Source organism: Salarias fasciatus, chromosome 5 (assembly GCF_902148845.1).
Source record: "Salarias fasciatus chromosome 5, fSalaFa1.1, whole genome shotgun sequence".
Taxonomy (NCBI): Eukaryota; Metazoa; Chordata; class Actinopteri; order Blenniiformes; family Blenniidae; genus Salarias; species Salarias fasciatus.
The window spans coordinates 2669104-2693924 of record NC_043749.1 but is presented as its reverse complement, the minus strand read 5'-3'; the positions used below and the strand labels follow the sequence as shown (position 1 = coordinate 2693924).

General features: G+C 45.8%; 1 protein-coding gene across 3 annotated transcripts in view; it reads left to right on the top strand.

The window, feature by feature from the left end:
• The window catches only part of chl1b (cell adhesion molecule L1-like b), an 86275-nt gene that overhangs the window by 40620 nt on the left and 20834 nt on the right, over window positions 1-24821 (top strand). For all 3 annotated transcript variants that reach the window (XM_030091109.1, XM_030091108.1, XM_030091107.1), the window contains exons 2-23: window positions 7726-7924; window positions 9782-9799; window positions 11479-11587; window positions 11700-11890; window positions 12432-12554; window positions 13309-13479; window positions 13703-13726; window positions 13815-13926; window positions 14054-14235; window positions 15246-15377; window positions 17282-17422; window positions 18388-18499; window positions 19909-20075; window positions 20175-20340; window positions 20461-20585; window positions 20812-20913; window positions 21226-21423; window positions 21639-21709; window positions 22515-22737; window positions 23507-23622; window positions 23861-24065; window positions 24186-24308. In XM_030091109.1, coding sequence (XP_029946969.1) covers window positions 7726-7924; window positions 9782-9799; window positions 11479-11587; window positions 11700-11890; window positions 12432-12554; window positions 13309-13479; window positions 13703-13726; window positions 13815-13926; window positions 14054-14235; window positions 15246-15377; window positions 17282-17422; window positions 18388-18499; window positions 19909-20075; window positions 20175-20340; window positions 20461-20585; window positions 20812-20913; window positions 21226-21423; window positions 21639-21709; window positions 22515-22737; window positions 23507-23622; window positions 23861-24065; window positions 24186-24308 — 3010 coding nt within the window. The remainder of the gene's footprint in view (window positions 1-7725; window positions 7925-9781; window positions 9800-11478; window positions 11588-11699; window positions 11891-12431; window positions 12555-13308; window positions 13480-13702; window positions 13727-13814; window positions 13927-14053; window positions 14236-15245; window positions 15378-17281; window positions 17423-18387; window positions 18500-19908; window positions 20076-20174; window positions 20341-20460; window positions 20586-20811; window positions 20914-21225; window positions 21424-21638; window positions 21710-22514; window positions 22738-23506; window positions 23623-23860; window positions 24066-24185; window positions 24309-24821) is intronic.

Below are 24821 nucleotides of genomic sequence, written 5' to 3'. Positions count from 1 at the left end.
TTTTGTTAAAGTAGATAAAGGAAACTCTTAAAATAGATGAAAACCTCGTCGCTCGTTCGCTTTGCAGTGAGATCACCGCCACATGCCTGCCGCCAGCTGGTGACAGGAGAGCCTCTGTTTACAGCATACTGTATGGGTCACTGCCAGGCGGTTGTAGCGTGCACGTGTGTGTGTGTGTTTGGTGGCCTTTCCTCCCCCGCTGGCGGTGAGAGTTCACGCCAGGTCGTGGAGGTCGTTCTTCATTAGTTCTTCGAGAACACAAAGGTCGCCACCCTCAGCGCATCGGCGCTGCTTCCACTTCATATCTGTCTCCAGGCCGCCTCCTTCCTCCTGCCGTCCCCTCGGTCCCGCCTGTCTTCTGTCAGCCTGTCCTCCTGTGGAGAAAGAGTCGCTCGCCTTTTGACCTCAAGGCATTTTTTTTTCGACTTTTCACAAAATGAAATTCATCTGAAGCCACAAGACATATTTAACCTTTAAAATAAAGATAATACAGCTCAAGCTTTTGTCTGAAGAGAAGTTCTGTTTTATGTGACATTTATGTGAACCTGAACAGTCGGCTCAACATGTATCACCTAGTGAACGGTGACGGTGGCGTTAGGCTGTAATGCATAGTGCAGCTGACACGTTATCGATCCTTTCTTTTATTTGTCACCTCAGACCTAAAGGTGGGAGTCATCCTGAAAGCTTTAGTGAACCACAGCAGAGTTCTGCATCACAAACAGCACAAACAGCTGTACGATGTGTTTTCACTCTGAACAACTGCGAATTACATCCAGTCCAGGTGGAGACTGACAGTTGAAGGATTTACTGTCCCAAAATTCGGATTTGATCCATTTCTTGGCAAACGTTGCTGTCTGTACATCAGTCAGTCAGAATGCCTTCCTTTACATTTGCTCCGTGTGGATTTCATTGATGGCAGGTTTGTTTTGCTTCCTGCCACCAGTTGGTGCCACATGGGGGGGCGGTGGCATTACCGTGTGGGAAAGTTGTTTATCTTTCACCGGCGATCACAGTTGGATTGTTGGTTTCTTTTTAAACTGGTTAGTGCTCACCTTTAACTCACCTTCTGCTTTTGTTGGCATTTCCACCCTGGACAGCTGCGGTGTTGATGTATGGCGTACACACCATCCATAACGCTACTTGCTGAACTCAGTCCTGGGGGGATTTTTACCTGCTCAGAGCTCAATCACAGCAAATATCACAAACAGGATTTCCTGTATTGCTCAGATCAATTGCGATCTTCTGCAGGGAACCGGTGCTTCTGCTCTCGCCGCTTTTCTTCGGTCTGGTTAAAGCTCTTTCGTGTTTTCATCAAACAGCACCGGTTTGTTTGAAAGTAGACCGAGACATGCTTTTCAAACACACTCCGTCTGCGTGCTCGGCGCACGCCGGCTTCCAGACGTCCACTTATTGACCAGAGTGGTGCAGCGATCACAGCGGGGTTCCTCTTAATCTTCCCAAACCTGACGAGAGGGAAGACGCCCCACGCTGCAGAGCCGCGCTCATGTAACATTCATTTTGCTTTTGAAAAGGAAAGAATGGAATGCAAATACACGTCTGTCACAACATTCAGACACTGATTATCTGCTTGACATGCCACCTGTTGGTGCCATATTGTGAACATTTAGCCATAAAGTTGATAAAGGTGATGCAAGATGATGGAGAAGTGTCAAAACTGGAATGATCTGATCAGATGATGTGGCTTTTTGGTGCTGTGTTTTGTATTTCTCTCCAATAGTAGGTGCATTCAGTAGTATTTGTCAGTGTTTTTTTGGTGGTGGAGGGGTTGAGTGACGTCCCAGCTCCACACCCAGCCTCCATCCATCAGAGCAACCTCACTGAAATATTAATGCCATGATAATTGAACTGTCATGCTTTCGGAATGGCAGTGAACATCAAGCCAAATCTCAATTAGACAAGCATATTATCTTATATTGCTTCCACTTCCTAATCTCATTAAGTGGCTTGTTTCTTCTTGGTTTTTTTCTTCTTCTCCTCCTCATGACTGTTGTTTTAATAATAGATGAACTGTGCAGAAAAGCCTCATAGAAGGTCACAAATTTGTCACTTCCAGCAGAAAACAATGTGGGGTGAAATGAAAAAAAAAAAACCCCAAAATTCCTGCAGATAAAACTTTATTCCATTCATGAGTGGCTTAGCTCATTGAGACTTCGACACTCTGGGAGATTTGCAAACCAAATGAGGAGCTGATGGGCGGAATGGAAACACAAAGAGAGAAATACTGTGAACTCATTACACACATCAGAAGCAACGCGAGTCAATTGCCGCTTAGTGTTAATCAGCTCGGCCCTTGTTTTAATTGTTCTTGAACGATCAAATGGGGGAATCAGAGTGGAGGCTTTATCGGGAGCGTGAGAGGGGAGCGCCGAGCCGCCGTCTTCACGTCGCAGGTCTTTAGCGCGGAGAATATTTTAATCCGGCCTGACAAGACGGGGATCTGCTTAATCCTATTACAGGCTTGCACATTAAACTACAGTAAGGCCCACACTTCTCCGGCTGTTGTCTTTGTGGGAGAAAAGAAGCAGATGGAGCCAGAGCGGCTCTGTGGTACTGTAGTGAACTGTGAATGGCCGAGCCGGGACCCCGCCCCGTTACTAAACAACACATCCACCAGCGCGGGGAATGCCGGAGGAAGTGCGTTCTTCCTCGAGGTGCTTATGCGTCCGATCCTCTTTTCTGTGTACCGTGTTTGTTTGGGAGTTTAAAAGTTCAGGTGTTAAAGCTGGACCAGATGGCTGAACTATAGGAGTCAGACGAGCGGAGCTTGGCAGCTCCGCGGCGGAGGTGTGCCAGATTGTTTCTTTAGGTGAAAGTCAGAAAGTTGCCCAGGGAATCAGAAGCTACCGTAGCGTGAAGAGAAGCTGTAAGGCTGCCACCGAGGGCCTTTCTCCATAAGTAAATTAGAAATCACAGGAGAGCGTGTCTCTGGCAGGAAGAGTCTGATCATGGAAAGATGAGCGCCGCCAGTTAATATGGAAAAGTAGTGAAGCGTGAAGTGCCACATGTTAGCAGGGCTGCTGCTTGTTGCTCAGTTTACAGAGAGTTAAGACACAGACACGAGTGGAAACAACTCCTTTTATCTGCAGACATTCTAAACGTGGCACTCAAGCCCCGTTTACATGACATTTCAATTGAAAACATGTGATTTTTAAGTTTTCATTGCTCAGTTCCACCTGTTTTCTTCATGTTACTGTGCTGTGTTCGGGATGTAGCGGTTAGCGTTGCTGCTTTTTACGCCCTTTGAATTGATTTATTTCCCCTTTAATGTAAAAATTCTCTGCAATTCATCCGTTGTGGGAAAGTAAAGGTTTATCTTATGTCTTCTTCTTTTGTGGCGTTCATGAAAATAATCTGTCTTACGGACTGCACTAACTGTTAGCATTATTTTAGCATGTCTTGAAAGAAAGCGACAGATTAAATATTGATGATGAACCTAAAACTTAAAGTGATTTGCAGAGTTTTAAACATGGAGGCTCATGTTTGTTTAGCTGACGTGACATCGGGTAGTTTGAGGAAGATGCTCCATAATTCCAAATGTTAGCATAGAGTGACACAGTAAGGCTGAAAGCGAGACAAAGATGCTGAGGCAGGTGTCAAATTACAAGCACTCTCTACTACATGTTTGCAAATCACTGCTGAAAAGGATTCTAATTAGAAACTGACCAATTGTCACAAAGTTTACTTTTTATGAGGCAAGGAAAATAAACCCAGAGGGCTATTTTAGGACAAAAGATTTTATATCAAGTTATCATGGTCTGCAGATTTGTCCTGGTAACAGATAGTTATATTTCTGTTACTGACGGTCTGTCAAAAAGTAATTAAAAAGCAGCTTTTTTGAGTCTGAATGTTTTTTCTAAAAACAACTTTTAAAAAAATCCAATAGAAAAACTTGAATATTTAAGATATTTCTCTCTCATGAGGTCAGCTCCCCAATAAACAACGGAAAAATACAGTTGAATTGTTTTCAAGATCTTGTCCTGTAATGATCTGGAACATTTCAGCTCAGCTTGTCACAATAACCGCAAACTTGTGTTCATTCAAAAAAATCTACTGGGGATTTGTTTTTTTTTTTTGTTTTTTTTTTATTGTGCCAGCTGCATTAATGATGATTAAAGAAATTAGGTTAGAACGTCTCTGCATGAAATTGGTCCACGTTGGCTGATTTAGTGCTGTTGATGAAGGGGCGGGGGACGCTTGTCACAAAGTGCTCCACATCTGTCACTTTCCAGAGAGCTTGAAGGCACTGAAACAGATTCCACTCTCCTCATATAGCTGGATTTCTCTCACTGTGCCCCCCCCCTGCCTCCACGGCCACCACTCCACTGCAGAGCCGTCGCCCCTCTGAGCTCCGGCGAAGCAAAGTTTCACTCTAACCTTCCCACAGCGAGCAGATTTCCACCTCCTGCGAGTTTCATCAATCTCAAGCTGCTGTGATGGTTCCTGAAAGGGGCGGGGATTAAGTACAGCCCCGCGGTCTGTAAATCAGCCCAGCTTAAAGAGGGGGGGCCCCTCTCTCTCCCTCTCTCCCTCCTGTGTGTCGTATAGACCGAGGAGGCACCTCATCCTGTGAGTTCAATGTAGACATCGCCACTCACAGCGGTTAAGCTCCGCCGGACCTCCCCTCAGCCAGATGGCTGCATGGCTTCTCTATAAATGTTTAACGAGGGGGGGGGGGGGGCAAATTAAATCAGAAGCCAAATGATCAAGCACAGTTTGAGCAAAGTGTAATCCATCTAAGGTTGTGTTGGCTTTTGTAAAGGATTTCGGCAAAGCACGAAAAGACAATGAGAACACATTCCCTGGTGGGGACTGGAAGCCTCCCACCCTCCCCTCCTAACCAGGCCAATCGCACCAACAAAGCACAAGCCAATTAAGGCAAAGCCCATACCTTTTCAATTTAATCTGTGTTTAGAAACATAAATCTCTCTGTCTGGGAACGGGCGAAACAGAGAGACGCCCGAGGCATTCCTCCAGATGACTTATAACTTTGACAGAGATAAAGTCAATAGACTTGAATTGTGATGGAGCGTTGTGGACGGTGTATATTTCATCCTGGGCGCTTGCCGCTCCGGACCCACGCCGGCGATGCCGCAGCCGGGCGGGGCAGAGGTCAGGAGCCGGCGGAGCGAGGGCCGGTATTGAGTCTCAGACGGAGTTAATGACGTTACTGCGCGGCGCGGTCGGAAGGTTCAGAGTGCACGCTCATCTGAAAACAAGGCCTGCGTGGAGTGAATGAAATCGACTGCTTTGTTCTGCGGTCAATTATTCAATTACATCTCCTGAACAGCAGCTTGACCCCGGCGTTGCCCATTGAATTGGTCGGAGGCAGCAGGAGGGCGAGGAAGAAGGGAGCAGGAGTCAGATCCAGCATACGCTGGAGAGCACGCTCCTCTAAAGATGTCTGACAGGTGGTGGAGGGCCAAGAAGTTACTGTATTGCTCAGATCTCCTTCTTATTTTTTGAATTATTTAACCCAGTGGGAAAAAAAGCAGAGAAGCTGTTGAATAATCTTTCAAGCATTCATTCATTTTCCCACCATGAGATCTATTCTTAACCACAGCCACCTGTTTATATGTAGCGTTTAAATCACTCTCCTCCTTACATTCATGAGAAGAAGGCTGAAGTTGACAAACACTCCAGAAATTAAACCCATATGTTCCTGTTTTTGGCTATAATCTGAGGCCCTGTGTGTTTTACTCACCACAGTGTTTTGTTCCCAGTAGACGACAGCAGGGAGACGGAGCTGCTGTCTTATCTTCACTGAACGCCCGACCCTTCCCACTCTTGATTAGTTCATTCTGACTTCCTCCACAGATTCGACACAGCAGAGGTAGAAACACTGTGTTCAATCCGTTCATTCACACAGATGTGAAAACACAACAGCCACAAGTCAAACTGAAAACATGGAGAAGATCCTTCCCAGGACGCCAACCTCCTCCTGACCGGAGTCTAAAACCTTTAAAACCAACACAACTGTTTCTGTGATTTTCCACCAAATAACAATTGTCTGGAGCCAAAAAGGTATATTAATTATCCGGGGAATTGAGAAAATTGCTGGAGAAACAGAAACTTAAGTTGCATTACTTGTCATCGGTGCAAATTAGATTTATTTTGTTACACTTTTAGCTTTTGTAGCCATTTTTAGAGATTTATTCATGAATTCTCCAGCTTTAGCCACGTCATGCAGATTGGCTATTTTAACCTTTTTGGCTGTTTAGAATTACAGTATGTTTTGTCATGGTCGGAGCAGTTTTAGATGTAGTTTTTTGTGTCTTTTTTTAACCAAGTTTAATCATTTTACTTTTACTTTTCCTGAACTGGGTGCTGCAGTTTGAAATACATTGCCTTGATCAAATACCACGCACTGCTGTGGTTTTGCACGTCTATTTTGTGCCATAACGCCTTTTGTTGGTGTTGTTATTGGAGTTAAATTTGATGTTGCCTGTTACTCAGATGACTGCAATCTGCAATACTGAGGATCGTGACCCTATGCATAATATTTTAGAGAAAACTTTACTGTTCTGACTGCGGGAACAGTCCTTTACAGCTTTCTTCTCTTGATTAATTACCACTGTGCCTGTTAAATAACTGAAGAATGAAAAGTGCGCTCCATTAACTATTGAATGCACCATTCAAATTTCATGTGCAACAGTAAATTTCCTTGAAAAGTTGTTTGGTGTAAAGCTCCTAATGTGATTCCCCGAATGGGAGCGCCTGTAATACAGTCTCGTAATCGCCGGGCTCGTGCTCGTGGTGCTCCTCTCACATTAAATCATCTCTATTCTCCACGAACACCATCGAGACTCCCAGCAGGCCAACAAAACCGACTCCACGATCCTCTAACGCTCCCGTGTTTGGCTCTTATTACTTTATTTTGTTATTACGTCGAGCTAATTACTCCGACGTGACCTTTTAAGCCGGGTCACGGCCAACACGAAGAAGACTAATGAACTGACACCCCAGAGGCTTCCACGCATTAGAATTCCCATACATCGCTCTCTTCCTCCTTCCTCCTCCTCCTCCTCCTCCTCCTCCTCCTCCTCCTCCTCCTCCTCCTGCCGCCGCCGTGGTTCTGCTCTCTGGACCCATCATGCGCTCATTACAGGTCCAGACTCCGGTCTGTTGGCTGGAAAATGTTCTGTGCAGACTGTCAGCGTGTGAGCGCAGACAGCTTACTCCGTCTGACTGTTAAATACTTGCTCCTTCTCTTGTGGCTCACACCCCTCGGGCCGTAATATTTCTTTATTTCGCCGGTAATCTCTTGGAGTCATTGTTATCAGAAACATGCAGACGCAGATCAGAACAGGCACGGCGATTTAATCGGCCTCACTTTGATGGTAATTTTTGATGTTGATTTCAGTCTTGGCTCCGATAAATGCCTCGTTTCCTTGGGTAATGTTGAACATCTGCCACGCATTAATAAATCTACAGGCATTAGTTTATTTATTCATACCCATTGTCGCAGGAACGGGAGAGATTCTCCTGCACACGCTACAAAGGGAGCGGTCCCAGAGGAGAGCCACAGCAGACTTTGTGCTGAATGCAGTGCGCCTGGTTCAGCCTGACTGAGCGGAGGCTTCCTGGGCACTGGGGGAGGTGGGGGGGGGGGGGGGGGTGGTTTCGCCGGTGTTTGGGGTTCGTCTGTCCGTGTGCCAGCGCGTGGGTGGATTCATGGGGCCTTCTCCGTCTGTGCCGCCTTCGCAGGTACTGGCATCTTCAGAGCAGCCGAGAGATGAACTGAGGACGAGGAGGAGAGACTCGGTTTTTTTTCGTTCCCCCCGCCAGCGTCCGAGACCGTACAGAGAAACCATGAGGCCGCAGAGGAGCCCGGGACCGGCCGCCCTGCTGGTCTGCTGCTTCTGTGCCTTTCACGCTTCTGCAGCCTTCGACATCCCGCTGCAAGGTGAGCCCTGATTCTCTGCACGATTCCACAAAGGATTAAAAGCACATCCTATCAATGGGAGTGATTCATTTCCGTCGGTGTATTATCTTGATAAACAGCTCTGCTCTGTTCACCTCCATTATGTTTGAATCTCCGCGCTTTGATCCCCCCATCACAGAGATATTATATGAGACACGAGCTTTAAAAAGTCTGCACACTGAGAGATCTCCCCGAGGGCTTAGTCTCTAATGTTTGAAGTCAACTACCGGTGTAAAGTCATTAAAGTCTTGCTCAGTGGGTTTAAGTACAACTTGAATAATTTGTCCAGAGTCGTCTGAAGAGAGTTAAAACACACCGAATTTTCTGCAATACAAGTTGAGCATTGTTTTTCAAATTTTTGGGCAAATCCTGCAACTAAAATGCCTCGATTCACAGCTCTCACTATTCACACTTAAGTTTTAAGTTTTTCCCTCCTTTGTGTTTTTGTTTCAGAAAAGTTTCACGTTTACATGCAAACGTTTTCAAAAAGACTTTGCATGGATATGCCAGAAACGCAATAAAAGATGTACCCAGTGTGCCAGTCGGCTTCTTGGTTCTTTGTAATGAAACCACACACACATGCACTCAGAGACCAACACACTAAACATGACAATCAAACACACACATGGACAGACGACCAAGTTGGATTCAACTGTAAAGCTATCAATTCCAGGAGAATACGGACCCCGAGTCGAGACCCTCTGGATTAAAACATTGCTGCTTGTGCAGATACACAGCAGTGATTCAGAACGGTCCCGTTGTCCACATTTCCACGGAGATGAACTCAGGAGAAAAAAAATGAAACTTTCTGAAACAGCACCCAAGTTGGAACTTTCCAAAAATGCTCCGTTTACATGGAGACGAGATTAGAGGGTTTTCAAAAAGTTGTGTTTTCAGTGGCTCCAAGCAAAGAAAACCCAATGAAGGATTCAGATTTTCATGGAAACCTTTGTGGTTTAAATGCGCTCAAATACATGATAAGTCGTCTCTGAAAGGTAGAAAAAGGCTAATACTGGGTTAGCATCTGGTCCTGGTGTCTTGAAGTTGCCAAAAACTGTGCAAATGCATGTAAAGGGACATATGTATTAATAATCTGTTTTCTGACGACATTGTTAGATCAATTTAGAATCTTTTTTTTATATTATCTAAAAATAAAATAACTATTTTAAGCAATTCCTCCCATAATCTGTAGACTATAAAAAGCCATTTGTTTATCAAAGTGCAGACGTCCTGCATTGTCGGTCGGTTCACAGTTCAACACAAATCACAATAACACAAATAACAAAACAAAGAAGAAAAACTACTTCAGCAGAATCATTGATGAAAGGTTGAGAGTGTAAACGGCTTGTTTATTGTCTCAGAGAATTTGTCCTTGAATCGCTTTTATCGCAGGAGCTGAATAATTTAGAGGGAAATAAAGCACACCACGGAGAAGTGTTACACTCGTCAAGCATTTTGTGCTTTTGAATATATTTACAGCCATTATCTCGTTTAAATCATGTTTTTCTTTTTTTTCCTCTCTCTCTCCATGTATCCCAGTTTCCTTGGAAACGCATATCAAACCTCTCCCTCTAAATTATTCAGAAACATCTCTTAAGGCCTTGATAAAGAACTGTTCAAACAGGTTTTTCACATAAAAGCCAAACGCATATTTTGGCTCGCTGTCAGAATATTGTTTTTTTTTTTTTGTTTTTTTTGTTTTGCATTACCCATGTGAATTGAAAAGAGTTCAAATGTAGAGAATAGAGACAAAAAGGAATTATTCCCAAACTGCTGACTGCTGTTTTTTTGTGTGTGTGTTTGTTGTTTATTTTCCCCCTGCTGCCTCGGATTCTATAGTTTTAGGTCACATAAACAGTAAGTTCGCTCTGCCATCTTGTAGTTGGTATTAGTGACTTTTTTTTTTTTTCCTTGCTTCCTCTCATTTCCCGGCACGGCGGCTGAGCTCAGCGGCGGCTTCGGCTCGCAGCCATATGCGTTGGATCGCTAACGCCTGTGTCATCAGTCTTGACTCCGTGTTTCTCGCGGTTTAGCTTTTCATTGATCACCTCATCGCGCCGTCAGCAGGGAGCTTTTCCATCCTCACTTTATGTCTGGACTCATTAAAGCCATCTGGAGCTGAAAATGCTAGAAATACACCAAATTAACAACATGACCCATTCATTTTTAAATGACCACCTTTCATTTTCTGCTGTCGAGATCTAGAACGTGAACCTTTTTAGAGAGTCAGTCTTGGCGGTCAGCAGTCCTGCAGATTCAATACATGTCCCACTTCAGCCAAACCTGACTGTAAAGCCTCGGTAGTGGTTTGTCGTAAAGGTTACTGAGGGGATTCGTGATGTTTTGGTACAGAGACATTGAAAACATGTATGACTGTGGACCTGCAGGACTTCCTGAGTAGCCACAGACAATAATACTTCATCATTATATTCATTTTCATGGCTCCCAACCTGGATGGCTCTAATTTGTTTTTTCTGCCTCCACAAAGTTCTGCAACCTGCAGCAAATTCCCATCAGTTATAGTGATAAACTCTACCTCCACCAAGAGATTTGACCACTTCTGGTAACGTATATGACCAGACCAGACCTACAACAAGTCATGAGATACAAATGTTCTCCCTGGTTTCCCAAGCTGTGTTTCGTCTGGTGGGTATAAACCTCTTAATTGGGTATTCAAGCTGCAGGTTGTGGGTGATCGCCTGACTCACAACCAGCAGGGTAGAGGCAGCGAGCGGTATCAGTGAGACAGACGTTCAATGACAGATTACAGTTGAGTTTTCAAGGCCGAGTGCAGGTCTGTCCAGGTCTGAAGGTGTTTGTGAAACCTGTGAAAGGCTTTCTGAGAAAACTGAATGAAGGGATGTGTGACCCTGAACTTCATCCAGCTGAAAAAATTCCAAATCTGAGCAAGTTTTTTCAACTCGTTTTGAGTGAAAATGTCTAATTTTACTTGATTTAAGATAAATTTACTTAAATTTTATATTTGATCTAGATAAAAAGGCTTGATTTAAGAGAAATTCTCTGAAATCAAGAAAATTTTTTGCTTGTTCTATTGGCAGATTTTTTTTACTCATTTCAAGTAAAAATTTCTTAATTTAAGAAAAAAAATCTGCCAATAGAACAAGCAAAAAATTTTCTTGATTTCAGTGAATTTTCTCTTAAATCAAGCCTTTTTATCTTGATCAAATATAAAATTTGAGTAAATTTATCTTAAATCAAGTAAAATTAGACATTTTCACTCAAAACGAGTTGAAAAAACTTGCTCAGATTTGGACTTTTTGCAGTGAGAAAGGTTCTCTCTGAATGAGTCTTGGCTGAAGATACACTGACAGTCATTACCCACTGTAGGCTGTAAAGCTGTTTTAGCTGATAGGTGTTAGAGATTAGAATCGCATAGTTTTTGATGTAGTCATTCCAAAGTGTGACGCGGCCCGTTCACAGGCCAGAAGGGTTGGGAACCAGGCCTCGGCGTCGTGCTCCCGCATTCAGACGATCGCTGCGCCCGTCATGTTCACTCTTGTTTGTTCGTTTCCCAGTCGAGCAGCTGCCCACCATCACAGCTCAGTCGCCCAGCTCGCTCATCGCCTTCCCGTTTGATGAGAGCTTCCCCCTGACGTGTGAAGCCAAGGGGAACCCCGAGCCAGAGTGAGTGCCACCAACAGATCTGGACGCTCCGTTCTTCTGGAGCTTTTGGAACTGGAGCAACGCGGCGCTCTTAGCCAGACGCCACATTTCCATACTGACTTTCTTTGTGCAGATTCAGATGGACAAAGAATGGCCAGGAATTCGACCCCTTCCTCGACCCCCGCCTGATGAAAGAAGAGAATTCTGGGACCTTTGTGATACCCAATAATGGGAACCTTACTGAGTACCAGGGAACCTATCGCTGCTATGCCTCAAACAAACTGGGGACCGCCATATCGAAGGAGATTGAGTTCATTGTGCCCAGTGAGTAACCTGCATTTGTGTGTGTGTGTGTGTGTGTGTGTGTGTGTGTGTGTGCAGGGTGCTCTGTTACAGTGCTCTCAGAGTGATTCAGTGCCGGCAGACCCTCTGTAATGACTGCACCTCTCTATTGTGAGCCTTTCATTGCTGTGGATGTGGCAGAGAGTCACTGAGGCTCCCTCCCCTACAGTCCCTCATCCAGAGCTCCCCACTGGAAGGTGGACTGAATGTGATCTGGCCTCTCCATCATTTCCTCTTTCTTTTAAATTATTTTGTTCCCAAGTCCAGTTGATAAATTCTCTTAAGAAAAAAAAAAAAAAAAATCTATCCAGGCTCTGCAGCAGTGACGGAGCACAAATGTAGTCGTGATGTCTGTTTTTTCTTCCTGCAGGTCAAGTAGTAGGAAAAAAAAGCCCAAGACCTGAATCTGCTGAATAGTGGAGCTCAGAAAACTCGTGCTGCACATAGAAGGATGTCACTGCCATCTTCTGGGGAGAAGTAGAACTGCAACACTCTGTTTTTATTTCACTTCATTTTTTCCTAGATGTCCCAAAATTCCCAAAAGAGACTCTTGACCCTGTGGTGGTGGAGGAGGGCCAGCCGTTCGTCTTAAAATGTGATCCACCCACCGGTATCCCACCTCTGCAGATCTACTGGATGACGATCAGTAAGTCTCTCACTGCGAATGTCAGCTGTGTGTTGCTCTGTGAAACTTTGTGTGTGCGCTGTGCTGCAACCTCAAGTATTTTTGCTGTGCAGCAACAAAAACAAAAAAACAAGAAAGTTACTGGAATGTATTTTATCATGCAAAATGGGACTTTTTCATGTTGTCAGCAGTGAATGTTTTTCCTCTTACACTTACAAACCCCCAGCCGTCATTCACATCACAGCCAGGTTATTAAAAATGCACTCACTTTTAAAGTTAAAGACCATAAATATATTTATTTTTTCACATGTATTTCGTATGTAAGGTAAAATCTGACCTGCTAGAAGTGTTTCAGGGCTAAATCAGAGTAATACTGACAAAGGTTTACTGCAACAAACTCTGTGTGTGTATAACAGAAGTGATGGGTCTTTACTTTGTATACATGTTAAAAGGTTAAACTCAGCTCAGTTAAGATGTTTGAAAGATGAAAGATGATTAAAAAAAAAAGGATATTCATACAAATGTACATATTTATCAAAACTTTTGTGTAGTTTTTGCCTTTTTGAGAGTCATCACATCTATTTCATCAGTAATCCCTGAAAAAAAAAAAGATTTCTTATGGATAAAAACAGCTATTCTTCAATAGGATAAAACTTTTTCAATAAACTCTTACTATTATTTGATAGCTGCTGTTTCTTCACTGCTTAGCATGAAAAAACCAGGAGCTTGACACATTTGGTTTGTATTTGTGTGACATCTTCTTCATCGCCTTCAGATCTGCAGCACATCGAGCAGGACGAGAGAGTTTCCACCGGACTGAACGGAGACCTCTACTTCTCCCACGCCGTGGACAAAGACAGCAGGAGGGACTACTGCTGCTTCGCCGCCTTCCCCAGAATACGAACCATCGTTCAGAAGACCGCCATGTCTGTCGTCGTCAAGACGAGTAGGTCGCCGTCGTCTTTCTGATGCAATCACATCAAATCCAACACACTCCGGGATCAAAAGCCATCCCGGCGTCACGCTCCCTTTGTTCATCTGCATCCTGTTTGCTTTTATGTTGCACTTGCCTGATATCTCCCATCATGCACGCACATTGTCCTCATTGTCATCTTTTTCTTTGATATTTTGGTTTTCCCTCCCGTTGGTGTCTTCCACCTGCATTTCAGAAACGAGTGACAGTCCTGGAAGTGGTGAGTTTCCAGTTTCCGGTGCGCACGGAGCTGAGCTGGAGTCGAGAATATGGATGAAGGCCACTGATTTTCTGTCCCCCTTTCACAGCTAACGCCATCCCAGAGAGAAGGCCCTCGCTTCTGACGCCCTCTGGTGTGCGATCCGAGGTACTGCTGGTCAAAGAGGAGGACTTGAAGCTGGAGTGTATTGCTGAGGGACTGTGAGTTATTCAAATTTAAAACCTCTACAAGCTGATTTTTGGAAGAGTATTGAAGTCTTGAAGACTTCATTTCAAAAATAAGAGCTACAGCTGCGTCTAAGAGTTCACCGCTGACCTTCCCTCCCAGTCCGACGCCACAGGTGGAGTGGGTCAAGATGGGGCATCAGCTTCCCGCTAAAGCCAAGCTGGAGAATCACGGCAAGCTGCTGATCGTGCCGAGAGTGGAGCAGGACGACGGCGGGAAGTACATGTGCAAGGCGAAGAACCGGCTGGGAGAAGCCGTCCATTACTTCACCGTGACCGTGGAGGGTGAGTGAGACCGACGCACGTTTGATAACATGCAGCTCACCTCCACTCACAAGGTTCTCATGATGTGTTTTCATCCATTCCAATGTGGAGAATGCATTAAAATCCTTCAAGGAAACAGTAAAAGCATCTTATCGAACAGCTAATTCTGAAGCATCAGTATGAAGGAAGCATCTTGTTTAGTCATTTGTGTGTAATGACTAGTGATCACAGAAATTCCCAATAAAGTGATAATGACTTTAATAATCAGAAGAACCTGCCAGTTCAGAAGGATTTTGACGGTGCTGAACACTGCACCTCCATCCAGCCTGAACATCTTATTGGGTTGTTTTAAAATGAACCTACTGTCATTCACACTAGTTTAACTTTTCCAAGCCTGGATTCGAACCGGGAACTTACTTGTTTGTGAGGTGAAAAGCAGCATCAGCCTGAAGTTTGCAGGCTGCAGTGAATTGAATCGTCTTTTTTGTCCTCGGCGAGCCTTTCAGCAGAACGACACTTAAACAGTTTATAAACTTCCAAAGCTCCATACAGAGAATGGCTGTGATCACAGCTGTCAGGTGGAGGAGGAAGTGCTTTGTCGGGGAGCAGATGCATAATGCGGCATAAAATGGAAACAGCCAGGTAAAGCCCGGGTTCTCCAGCGCCGTTCTTCAGTAAAGAGCTCCACTTATCCCGCACTGCTGACTTGAGAGTAATACACTTCAGCCGCGCGTGAGGTTTGTTGTGTCAGTCAGAAGAAAAGAGCATAATTATGCATCAGTACGGTCGCAGAGAATTTCCAAATCTTGTGACGCGCGCTCCTCATGTGCCGCCGTGCGCATTTGTTGGTCTCCCATCAATCGCTCAGCATCGCGCCATCTGCGGAGGTGTCGGAGAGAATCACTTCCAGGTAATGCATGATGGAAAATTACACATAATGGGCGTTTCGTTGGCGCGGCGGTTGTGATGAGAGCGCAGACAGTCGCCGAGTCCTGAATGTGTGTGTTAACGTGGCGACTGTGTGTTCCCAGAGCCTCCGGAGTGGAAGCTGGAACCGGAGAGTCAGCTCAGCATGATCGGCTCGAACGTGCACATCAAGTGCTCCGCCGGCGGGATCCCTGAGCCCGTCACCACGTGGAGGGTGAACGGCGTGCCTCTGCAGGGTCAGTCCGTCAGCTCTGCTGACAGCCACCGGGCACGAGCGCACCGCTTGACACAGACAGCCAGTTCCATGTTTGTTCATCTCAAAACAAATAGGCCGCCAAGAAAAAAAAGAAAGAAAGAAAGAAAAAAAACCCCAGCTCTTCCAGTGTTGTGATAATCTTCAGACATTTCCTCCAGAGAAGAAGTTACCGAGGCAGGAAGCCAAACCAAATCACACTCTCAGGATCAGGATTTAATGTAAGTAATAGCTGAAGAGCCCAACTATGGAGATGGATTCTACTTCCAGTGGGAAATATAGATTTTAGTGTGGAAAATCATTCGATTGCAGTGTTTTAATTTCGTACACCTCTCAAAGAGGTCCAATTTAATATTATTTGCATTTTTATGCTGTGGAACGACGTCAGCGTCGCTTCTCTTATTCAAAATGACATTTTAAAAATCTGCTGAATGCATCTCATTCATCGGTCTCCTTTGAGAAGCTGTAATTTGACACCAGCCTCTTCAGCAGTTATGCATGGAGCAGATTATTATTTAGAGAAAGAAAGTGTTGGAAACTCCTCAGTGTTTGGTTTTCCAGGTAGCAGGGAGAGCAGTGGGAGGGGACGGCTCTGAAAAGGCCAGCAGACAGGTTTCCCTGACAGTGGTCCTGTGGGGAGGCCTCCCCCTTGTGACCAATTAAATCCCATCAAAGTGTTTCTTTGATGTAAAATTATGAAGAAAAAACTTATTTTTAGCAGCAGCACTCTCCAGCGTGTGCTGGGAGTACCGCCCGCCGTGTGGAAATGAAAAGTTAGACGAAGCCTTTCACGGCTCTGAAGGGAGCCGAGAGAAATGTGACGGATGAAGCGGCGTCACCTGAACGGGTGTCGGCCGGGGATGAAGAGTTTGATGAATGAAGAAAATCAGGAAGAGCTGGAGGCTAGAGGTTGTCACTGCCGTGTCAAGTGTTACGCCCGATCCTCCAGTTGAGCTATCGGCGCTGAAATTGTGCTGTCAGTAATGTCGCCGTCGAGTTTTGGCAAGATAGAGGAGCGCCCGGAATGAAAAGCTCCATTTACTTTGATGGTTTTATTTTAAGCTGTCCGTCACCAGTTTGACAGCCTTGTGTCAACTTCGGATATTTAGCAGACACACGATTCAGAAAGGAGAAAGCAGTTTGCTTTCTGAAAGGGGAAATATTATCATTCACTGTCACATTGTCACATAAATACTAACTGGTTGTAATTTTCAGCATCCTTATTGACTGTAGGCCTTTGCAGCCTTAACTGAATCCTCAATTTGTACAATTTGGTGACAAACATAAGACCCGTGGGCCAAAATCAGCCCGCCAGAGGCTGCAATCTGGGCACTGATAGAACTCTAAAAATTTCAAAGTAAACTAATTTCTTAAGAGTAGCAGATACAACACAACACTGAGACCATGAAAGCTGACAAACTAGCATTAGCGTTTGTAAAAACATGAATAAAGCAGCACAAAAAAGATAATTTTCTGGGGACATTTCAATGTATTGACACCAGACGGTATCATTAAAATTGGCTTTATGTTGAGATCATTCTGTTTACCAACCAAAACCTTTAAAAACTGTGTTGAAGTGTGTTGGTCCCAATGCAAGAAAAATGGATGAATTTCCCATAATAATCAAAATATAGACATTCTCATCACATATACTCAAAAAACACAGCAAAGAAAAACTATAAAATTCAAATGTGAAGGTTATTATTGCTTCACCAGTCCAGCCCACTCCAGACGCTGTGGCCCCTGAACTGAAATGTGTTCGACCCTCTGATCTCGAGCTTTCTGCCACGTCAGGATGACAGAACTGAAGATGTCAGCTGCTCCCATCTCCCTCTCCTCTTCTAATGATTGTGATTTCTCCCATGTCTGCGTCCTGGTCTGGTGCAGAGTCTCCGGCAGCGAACCGGAAGGCTTTCCGCGACACCGTGGTTCTCCATAACGCCAAGGCCTCCGACAGCGCCGTGTACCAGTGCGAAGCCTCCAACAGACACGGGACGCTCCTGTCAAACGCCAACATCATGATTATGAGTGAGTGCGACAGCTTTCATTACCCCGAGCCGCGGCTCTCATCACTCCCACCGTCAAGTACACGGAAACACAATCTCTGCGGCGCGTTGGTCTCGCGGTGCTCGAGTCGGGGGGGTGTCAGACTTTTGTGGTGAGTCACTGGGAGGCTGCTGAGTGATGCGCGGCGCTGCAGAGCCGGGCGCCGACTCCGGCATATGCCCATAAAGCAGCCGGGAGCCCGGGGAAGGAGCGCTGTCTACAAGCTGTACTCCTTCATTCAGGCTCGCGGTTTCTCCCCGTGGAGCAACAAGCCCAGTTCCCTGCCATTTATATGCTAACAGTCCCCCCCCCCCCCCCCCCCCCACCCACCCACCCACCCCTCAATTCCAGTGCCATAAGACAAACATGTGCTGCTTTACAAGTGCTGATAAAGAAAAAAAAAAAAAAGCAGAAGACAGAATGGTGCTTTACATCAGTCGGCGCAAACTGAGTTTGTTGTGGGTGACACTGGAGTTAATAAAGCAGGACAGTGTGTGAATGCAGAGTCCCGGTGGTTGCCTTTGTAAACAATTAGAAGAGACAGACCATTTTGGCGGGAGGCTTTGGCTACAGCCGATAACGCGCACACGCTCGGCTAACTCATTATTCCATTGTTTTCCGCTTTGATTCCATTTACATGTTCGCACTTTTCTGACAAGCTGACAGCTGAATCACTTTCTGTACACAAAGGAGCCCACAATTAACGCGCAGGTAAGGCAGCAGCGCTGTCACCTCCTTTAACTCGCGGCTATCTGCCTGCTCCCACTCCTGCTTTATCAGGTCGAAAACTGCAGACCTAATCTCTCTCTCTCTCTCTCTCTCTCTCTCTCTGTCTGTCTCTGTTGTTTTTGACCGGCTGCCACGAGCGCACTCCCACTTTCCTCCAGGGTCCGTGCTCTTCTGCCGACCTCTGATTGATGATTAGATCCTTCCGCTTGTCTTCACAGATCTGCGCCCCATGATTTTGACCCCGGGTGAGGAGAGCTACTCTGCTGTGGAGGGGAAGGCAGTGACGATGCACTGCGAGGTCTTCAGCTCGCCTCCTTCCACCGTCACTTGGTGAGCGAGCGCCGGCCCCCTTAGCTCCGACACGCCAGCAGAGAGCAGTAGATCTCAACCGGTGGATGTACTCGCTCCCTTTCTCCTCCTTTCATCCCCCACCGGCTGGCTCTTTAAAAAGAAAAGTTGTGGTGTCAGTCTAATCTGATTGTGTATTCAGCGTGCACCTGTTTTCTTCTCAGCTGCCACATTATCCATTAAGACTGCTACTAATGTCTAATTACATTTATAATCACAGTATTTGAGGCTTTAAAGCTAAAACATGTCAAATCTCATTTTGTTGGAAAGAGGACAAATGTCAAGGTAACTGTGGCTTTTTTTTTTTTCTTTTTCTGGTACTGCAATATTTTGTGTCACACTCTTTAATAGCTTTCATATCGGGGTGGAGATACGTTGTCAAATACATCTTTGGTGGTTAGCAGAGACACAGCCATCCATCATCTTCTAATCTGGCTTTTATTGAGCTTTGGGTGCGAGGAGCCGGAGCTGATCACTGTGAGCGATGGCAGGATACACGCTGGACACGCCACCAGTCCATCACACCACGAACACACAGACACACAGTGGCACCTGCTCACTCCTCCAGCGAGGCCACGCTCACAAGATGTTTCTTGCGTTTTCATTTCAGAAAAGGTTCACGTTTACATGCAGCTCATCTCACATTACAGTACAGTGACACACAGAACACACCCTCCCTCCTAACCTGGGTAACGGTTGCATCTGACTGGCCACATATTGGCTTTTTATTCCAACACTGATGGAGCATTATGTCCCTCGCTGAGTCATTATTTTCATCGTCGTGCTCCATAAATCCAAAATGTCTGGAAGGACTTCACAATTAACACGCATTGATTACATTTTGATGGCTACAAATCAGAGTTCAAGGTCGCCCTTTCTTCCACATTCATTAGCAGACCACTAGGTGTTTATTGCTTTCCGGGGTTTATTGCACATTAATGCCATTAAACGCCGTGTGAGACCTGGATCAAAGGCTGAAGACCCCAATTTCAGACTTCAGACTCAAAGACCATCAAGAATTAACCCAATAAACATCGACATAGACCTCGGTTATGTCACAATAGTATGGTTGGACAGTTATGTTGTTAGTGATCCTGTAATAAAGTGTCTGTGGAATTGATCATCGCTTTTGATTTTTAATTTTGATGCGATAGGTTTCTTCATGTCGCTGTGTCTATATGTACTGGTCTGGTTTTAAAACATGTGCAGGAACACAAAAAGCTGCTTCCATTCAGCAAGTGAATAAACAGTACCAGAAGAAAACTTTCAACAGATTTATGGCTAAAACATTTGAATATGTTTAAATTTCCAAACTCTCCTCTTCACCAGCTACATTAAAGAGGAGTTACTGAAATCCTAATTGGGCGTTTTGAATTCTAAATATTTTCCAGGAGCAGGGAAGACTCCTCTGAATCTGTGGACGGACACAGATTTACCGTTCATGACAACGGGTCCCTGGAGATCGAACAACTCGAGAAAGGCGACACCGGTCAGTACACGTGCCTGGCTAAAAACACGGAGGGACTGTCCGCCATCAACGCCTTTCTGTATGTAAAAGGTAAACAGCTCCACTCTGTAAAAAAGAAAAAAAGAAAAAGTTTGTTTGCGGTTGCTCACAGTCCTTGAAATGTAACTACTGCGCTCCTCCCTGCTGAAGATCCCACTAGAATAAGCGCCCCCCCGGAGGACCAGCAGATCTTAATAGGTACCACGGCCCGGCTCTCATGCCTGGCGGAGTACGACAAGTCCTTCAGCAATGACTTTGAGCTCCTGTGGGAAAAAGATGATATGGAGATAGGCCTCAACTACACCGAGAATTCAAGGTACGGTTCCGATTTCTGGCTATTTTCTGTAGGAGCAGAGCAGGACTAATCCCAGCTGGAGACACGTCTTTGCCTCTTTTTTTTTTTTTTGTCATTGTGCCTCCGTGGTTCTGTCGACAGATACCTGGTGGAGGAGGGTGTTCTTCACATCATCAACGTGAGCCACGCAGACCAGGGCGTGTACACGTGCGTGGCCAGAACTCCGGTGGACCAGGACGTGGCGTCGGCTCTCCTCATGGTCTTAGGTGAGGGAAACAGCAATTCCTGTGCTGCAGCCGCTCCATCATTTGTCGTTTTTCCGGATATTGTTGACGTCTTACTGGTTCCACGTCCTCTGGCTCTCCAGATCATTTTCCTCCCTTGGTGTGTGTGTGTTTGTGTGCTCATGTGTGTCGCTGTGGGGACTGATGTGTGTGTGATTTTTTGTTTTTGTTTTCCTGCTCACAACCGTGCCGTTTTGATGGTTTTCAGACGTTCCCGACGCGCCGGAGAACCTGCTTCTGTCTGAACACAAGGGCAAAAGTGTGAAGCTGAAATGGATCCCCGGGGACGAGCACAACAGCTCAACCACAGGTAGGGGAAGCATCCATGTGTGCAGGTGTCGGCGCAGACGCTCCGCCGTGAATGGGCGGCGTCGTGCAGCGAATGCCATTAATATGACATCCGCCTCGCCCCCGCATGTAAATAGATTTGTTTGATACCATCAAGCACGCCGTGAATCCATTATTGATTTATCTGAGTGTGAATTCTGATTAGCCTCCCTGAGGAACGTGCCAGCGTCTCCAGCGCGGTTTCAGGAGTTTCTCCGTGCGCAGTCGGCGGTTAGATAAACATTTTGCGGGCAGGAGCCCCTTTGGCAGTGATTGTCTTCACGCCTGTCGACAGAGTTCATCATCCAGTTCGAGGAGAGTCAGTGGGAGCCGGGAAACTGGAAGGAGCTGCTGCGGGTCCCCGGGAACCACAACTCGGCCACGCTCAAACTCCACGGACACGTCGACTACAGATTCCGAGTTTCCGGCGTGAACGGCATCGGGACGGGCCCGCCCAGCGAGCCCACCGAGAGATACAAGACCTCACCCAGAGGTAGGGGCTCCTCCTGCTCCGCCTTTGTTTGCTTCAGGCCACTTGAGCTCCCGACGAGGCTGCTGTGTGAACTTTAAAACACTCAGACCTGCTGCATAATTGATTCCTCTCTGGTTGAAAATCTGCTTTCGTGTGCTTCTGCTTTTTTTTTTGTTTCACTGGAGATTTCTACCACTAACAATGCCGACAAAATCTATATTCCCTCTTCTCCACAGCCCCCGACAAGAACCCTGAAAATATCAAAATCGAAGGTCATTTGCCACATGAAATGGATATCAACTGGGAGGTAAGAAATAAGAGTTTGGTCTTTTATTATCCTCTTTCAGCACTTTCTGCGATCCAGCCTACCTTTCCAGAGTGAATAATTCACTTCTGCTACGGGTGTTTTTTTTTTTTCCAGTCAAAGAATTTCTCGGAGAGAAAAGAAGCTGAAGTTTTATCAACGTTTCATAGACAATTACTAATAGGAATTTAAGAAACCAGAATAGCCCACTTCTGATATTTCAGTCTGCAGGACAAATCTTCAGAAAAGCCATTTTCTGGCATCACCGTGAATGAGTATTCACTGAAAGCCGCTTCTCTTTTTCTTTGATTAGCAAAAGAAAAGAGGCCTATGAAAGGGGAAATTTTCTTTGAACACTCCTAGCAATATATTCGCCTTTTATTGTAGGAAGATGAATCTCTCCTCCACTTATTATCTGGTCGCCCTGTCATGGTAGCGTCACTCCTGAATCCTGGATTCATGAGCTTTCTCACTGTTAATGATTTGCTTTTGTGTATAATGGTATCTCCTTCCATTTCTCACAGGCTGACTTCTGTGAGGACACAAATCTTTTCATCCCCGATGTCTTAACAAGCCTCATATCAAAGAAAAGCCCCGCTGCTAGACCAGTTCAATTCTTCCATTGTTTCATGAGATAGCGGGTTAAAACCCCGGCACGGTTCACTGGGCGAGCTCGTCTTTTTAATCCCTCAGAGGCGGTGGCATTGAGCGGTGGAACACAAGAAGCGCCTCACGCAACTGTGGGAGTCTCTCTGAAAGCGTTCGCGTCATCGTTCTCACGTTGCGTCCCGACCTGGATCTCTTTCAGCCGCTGCTCCCCATCGAGCACAACGGCCCCGGGCTGGAGTACAAGGTGAGCTTCCGACGGCAGGACCTGGAGGACGACTGGACGGAGCACACGGTGAAGAGGCACTCCTTCGTGGTGAAGAACACGCCCACCTTCGTGCCCTATGAGATCAAGATTCAAGCCAGGAACCATCAGGGCTGGGGCCCCGAGCCCAAGATAGTGACCGGATACTCAGGAGAGGACTGTGAGTGGTGACTTGTCGGGTTTTAAAAGTATGAGTACTAACCTTTAGCTGCTTGTCAATATCGAGTTCTTATTAAGTCTCTTTCATACACAGATGATACATGAAGGAACATAATCTACAGTCAATGAATTTGGAGTTTTGTTAATCTCTGAATAGCATCAGCACAATGGTTTAAGTTGTGGTTTCTTTGAGTTTCTTTGAGTTTTACTCTTGGTACCCCGTCTACCTCAACCTAAAATCTAAAATCAGGATTGAATCGTGGACTGTGCCCCTGAACATCATCCATTCAGATCTCCAGCTCAGAAATATTATGCAGGCTTTTGCTCCATTCAGGGACCCATAGCAACATTAGAGACTCAAACCTTCCACTCACCAAGGTATTCTAAGTTGATTCTGTTGTTTTCAGCTCTTATTTACATGGACCTGCGCAGGCATTTATTCAGATGTTATGTTTTATACATGATTTTCTCACTTGACTGTGGCAAATGTCTGCAAGGTGATTGTATTTGCTCTGTTTAGCTTTCTTCTGGATTTGCCCCCAGGAGGTCACATCAGGTCATAACACTTCCTCGCTCCGGTGTCCTCGTGAAAGTGTAGTTTTTCTTGGGTTTTGTTCCAGTGAATAGCTGATGACTAGTCAGTTCAGTAGAATGTAATCCTCTCCCATTAGCCTGAGACGTCCCCACAGAGATTCATATGATGACTTTCCTCTGTAATGTTTAACGTTTTGCAGTGTGCTGTTGATTTTTAGGTGTTTTTCTCTCCGCAGTTCCCTCTGCTGCGCCCGATGATGTGAAGGTGGAGGTGATGAACAGCTCCGTGGTCAAGGTTAGCTGGACACGAGTGCACAAGGACAAGTTGCACGGACATCTGGGAGGCTACAGGGTAATACCTCAGAAACAGACCTCTGCTTTTCGACACAGTTTAAAAGGAATGGCCCCGACCTTGCTCCAAACATTTGCGTCTCTCACCTCGCTTTGTCTCCTCGTTCTCGGCGGACTCTAAGAAAAACCCACTCAACAGCTTGTTTGGCGTTCTCTCACACACATACCCATATGTATGAGGTGCCGAGTCGTAGCGGCTTCTGAAGGCCGCCCCGGCGTGTGTCTCTTCTCCGCCGCAGGTGAACTGGTGGCGTCTGCGTAGCCTGGTGGACTCCAAGAAGAGTCACGGGGAAAGACAAATGCTGAGCTTCCCGGGGGACCGCAGCCACGCCACGGTACCGGGACTGACGCCCTTCTCCGAGTACAGCCTCATCGTCATGACCTTCAACGGACGGGGCAACGGCCCGGGAAGCCATCCTGCCAGCTTCAAAACCCCAGAGGGAGGTAGGGTTGTGGAAGAAGCAGCGTGGAGTGTATCGATTCAGAGAATATCTAATAATAGCCGAGGAAACTGGGTTGCACAATTCGACTTCTTACTGTGGTTTACCTTCGTTGCCCCCACAGTCCCGGAGAAAAATCCTGTTTTCAGGGTCACAGATGTACAGAGGCACACGGTCTCGCTGGCCTGGGCCCCTCCCCTGGAGCCTAATGGGATTCTGACCGGATACCTACTGCAGTATCAGCTCAGTACGTATCCTCGTATCCTTACACTTCATCAAGCCACGTTTAATGGCGATGCCCTGCATTGCCTCAAGGAGATAATGTTGTTTTGTCCTTGTGTTTAATAGTGTTTACATCCCTCTTTTTTTTTTGTTTATCTTGCACCCTCAGAAGAAATCTAGTCTATACAAAAAAAACAACGCAGGCGGTATATTTCACTTTAGAAGCAGTGCCCTGAATAGCTGGGCTGTTTGAAAATGCACAGCCTCTCCCTCCATGTTTTATTCCACCCTGATGCCGACGAGGATGTGCACTATTTCAAGAGTGTCCTGGGAAAGAAAGAATGAAACAAAAGAAGAGGGGTGTATCTTTAGCCCTGCTGGTGATTGTCTCTCCCATGATCCTCTGCACGGGGAAAAAAAAAGAAGGAGAAAAAGCATCAGTGCCGCTCTAATAAGGCCGGGGTCACAGTGTGTGTAAAGGAGGGATGTCAGGGTGATGTCTGTTGCCTCGTACGTCAGCATGGAGGCTCAGACAGTG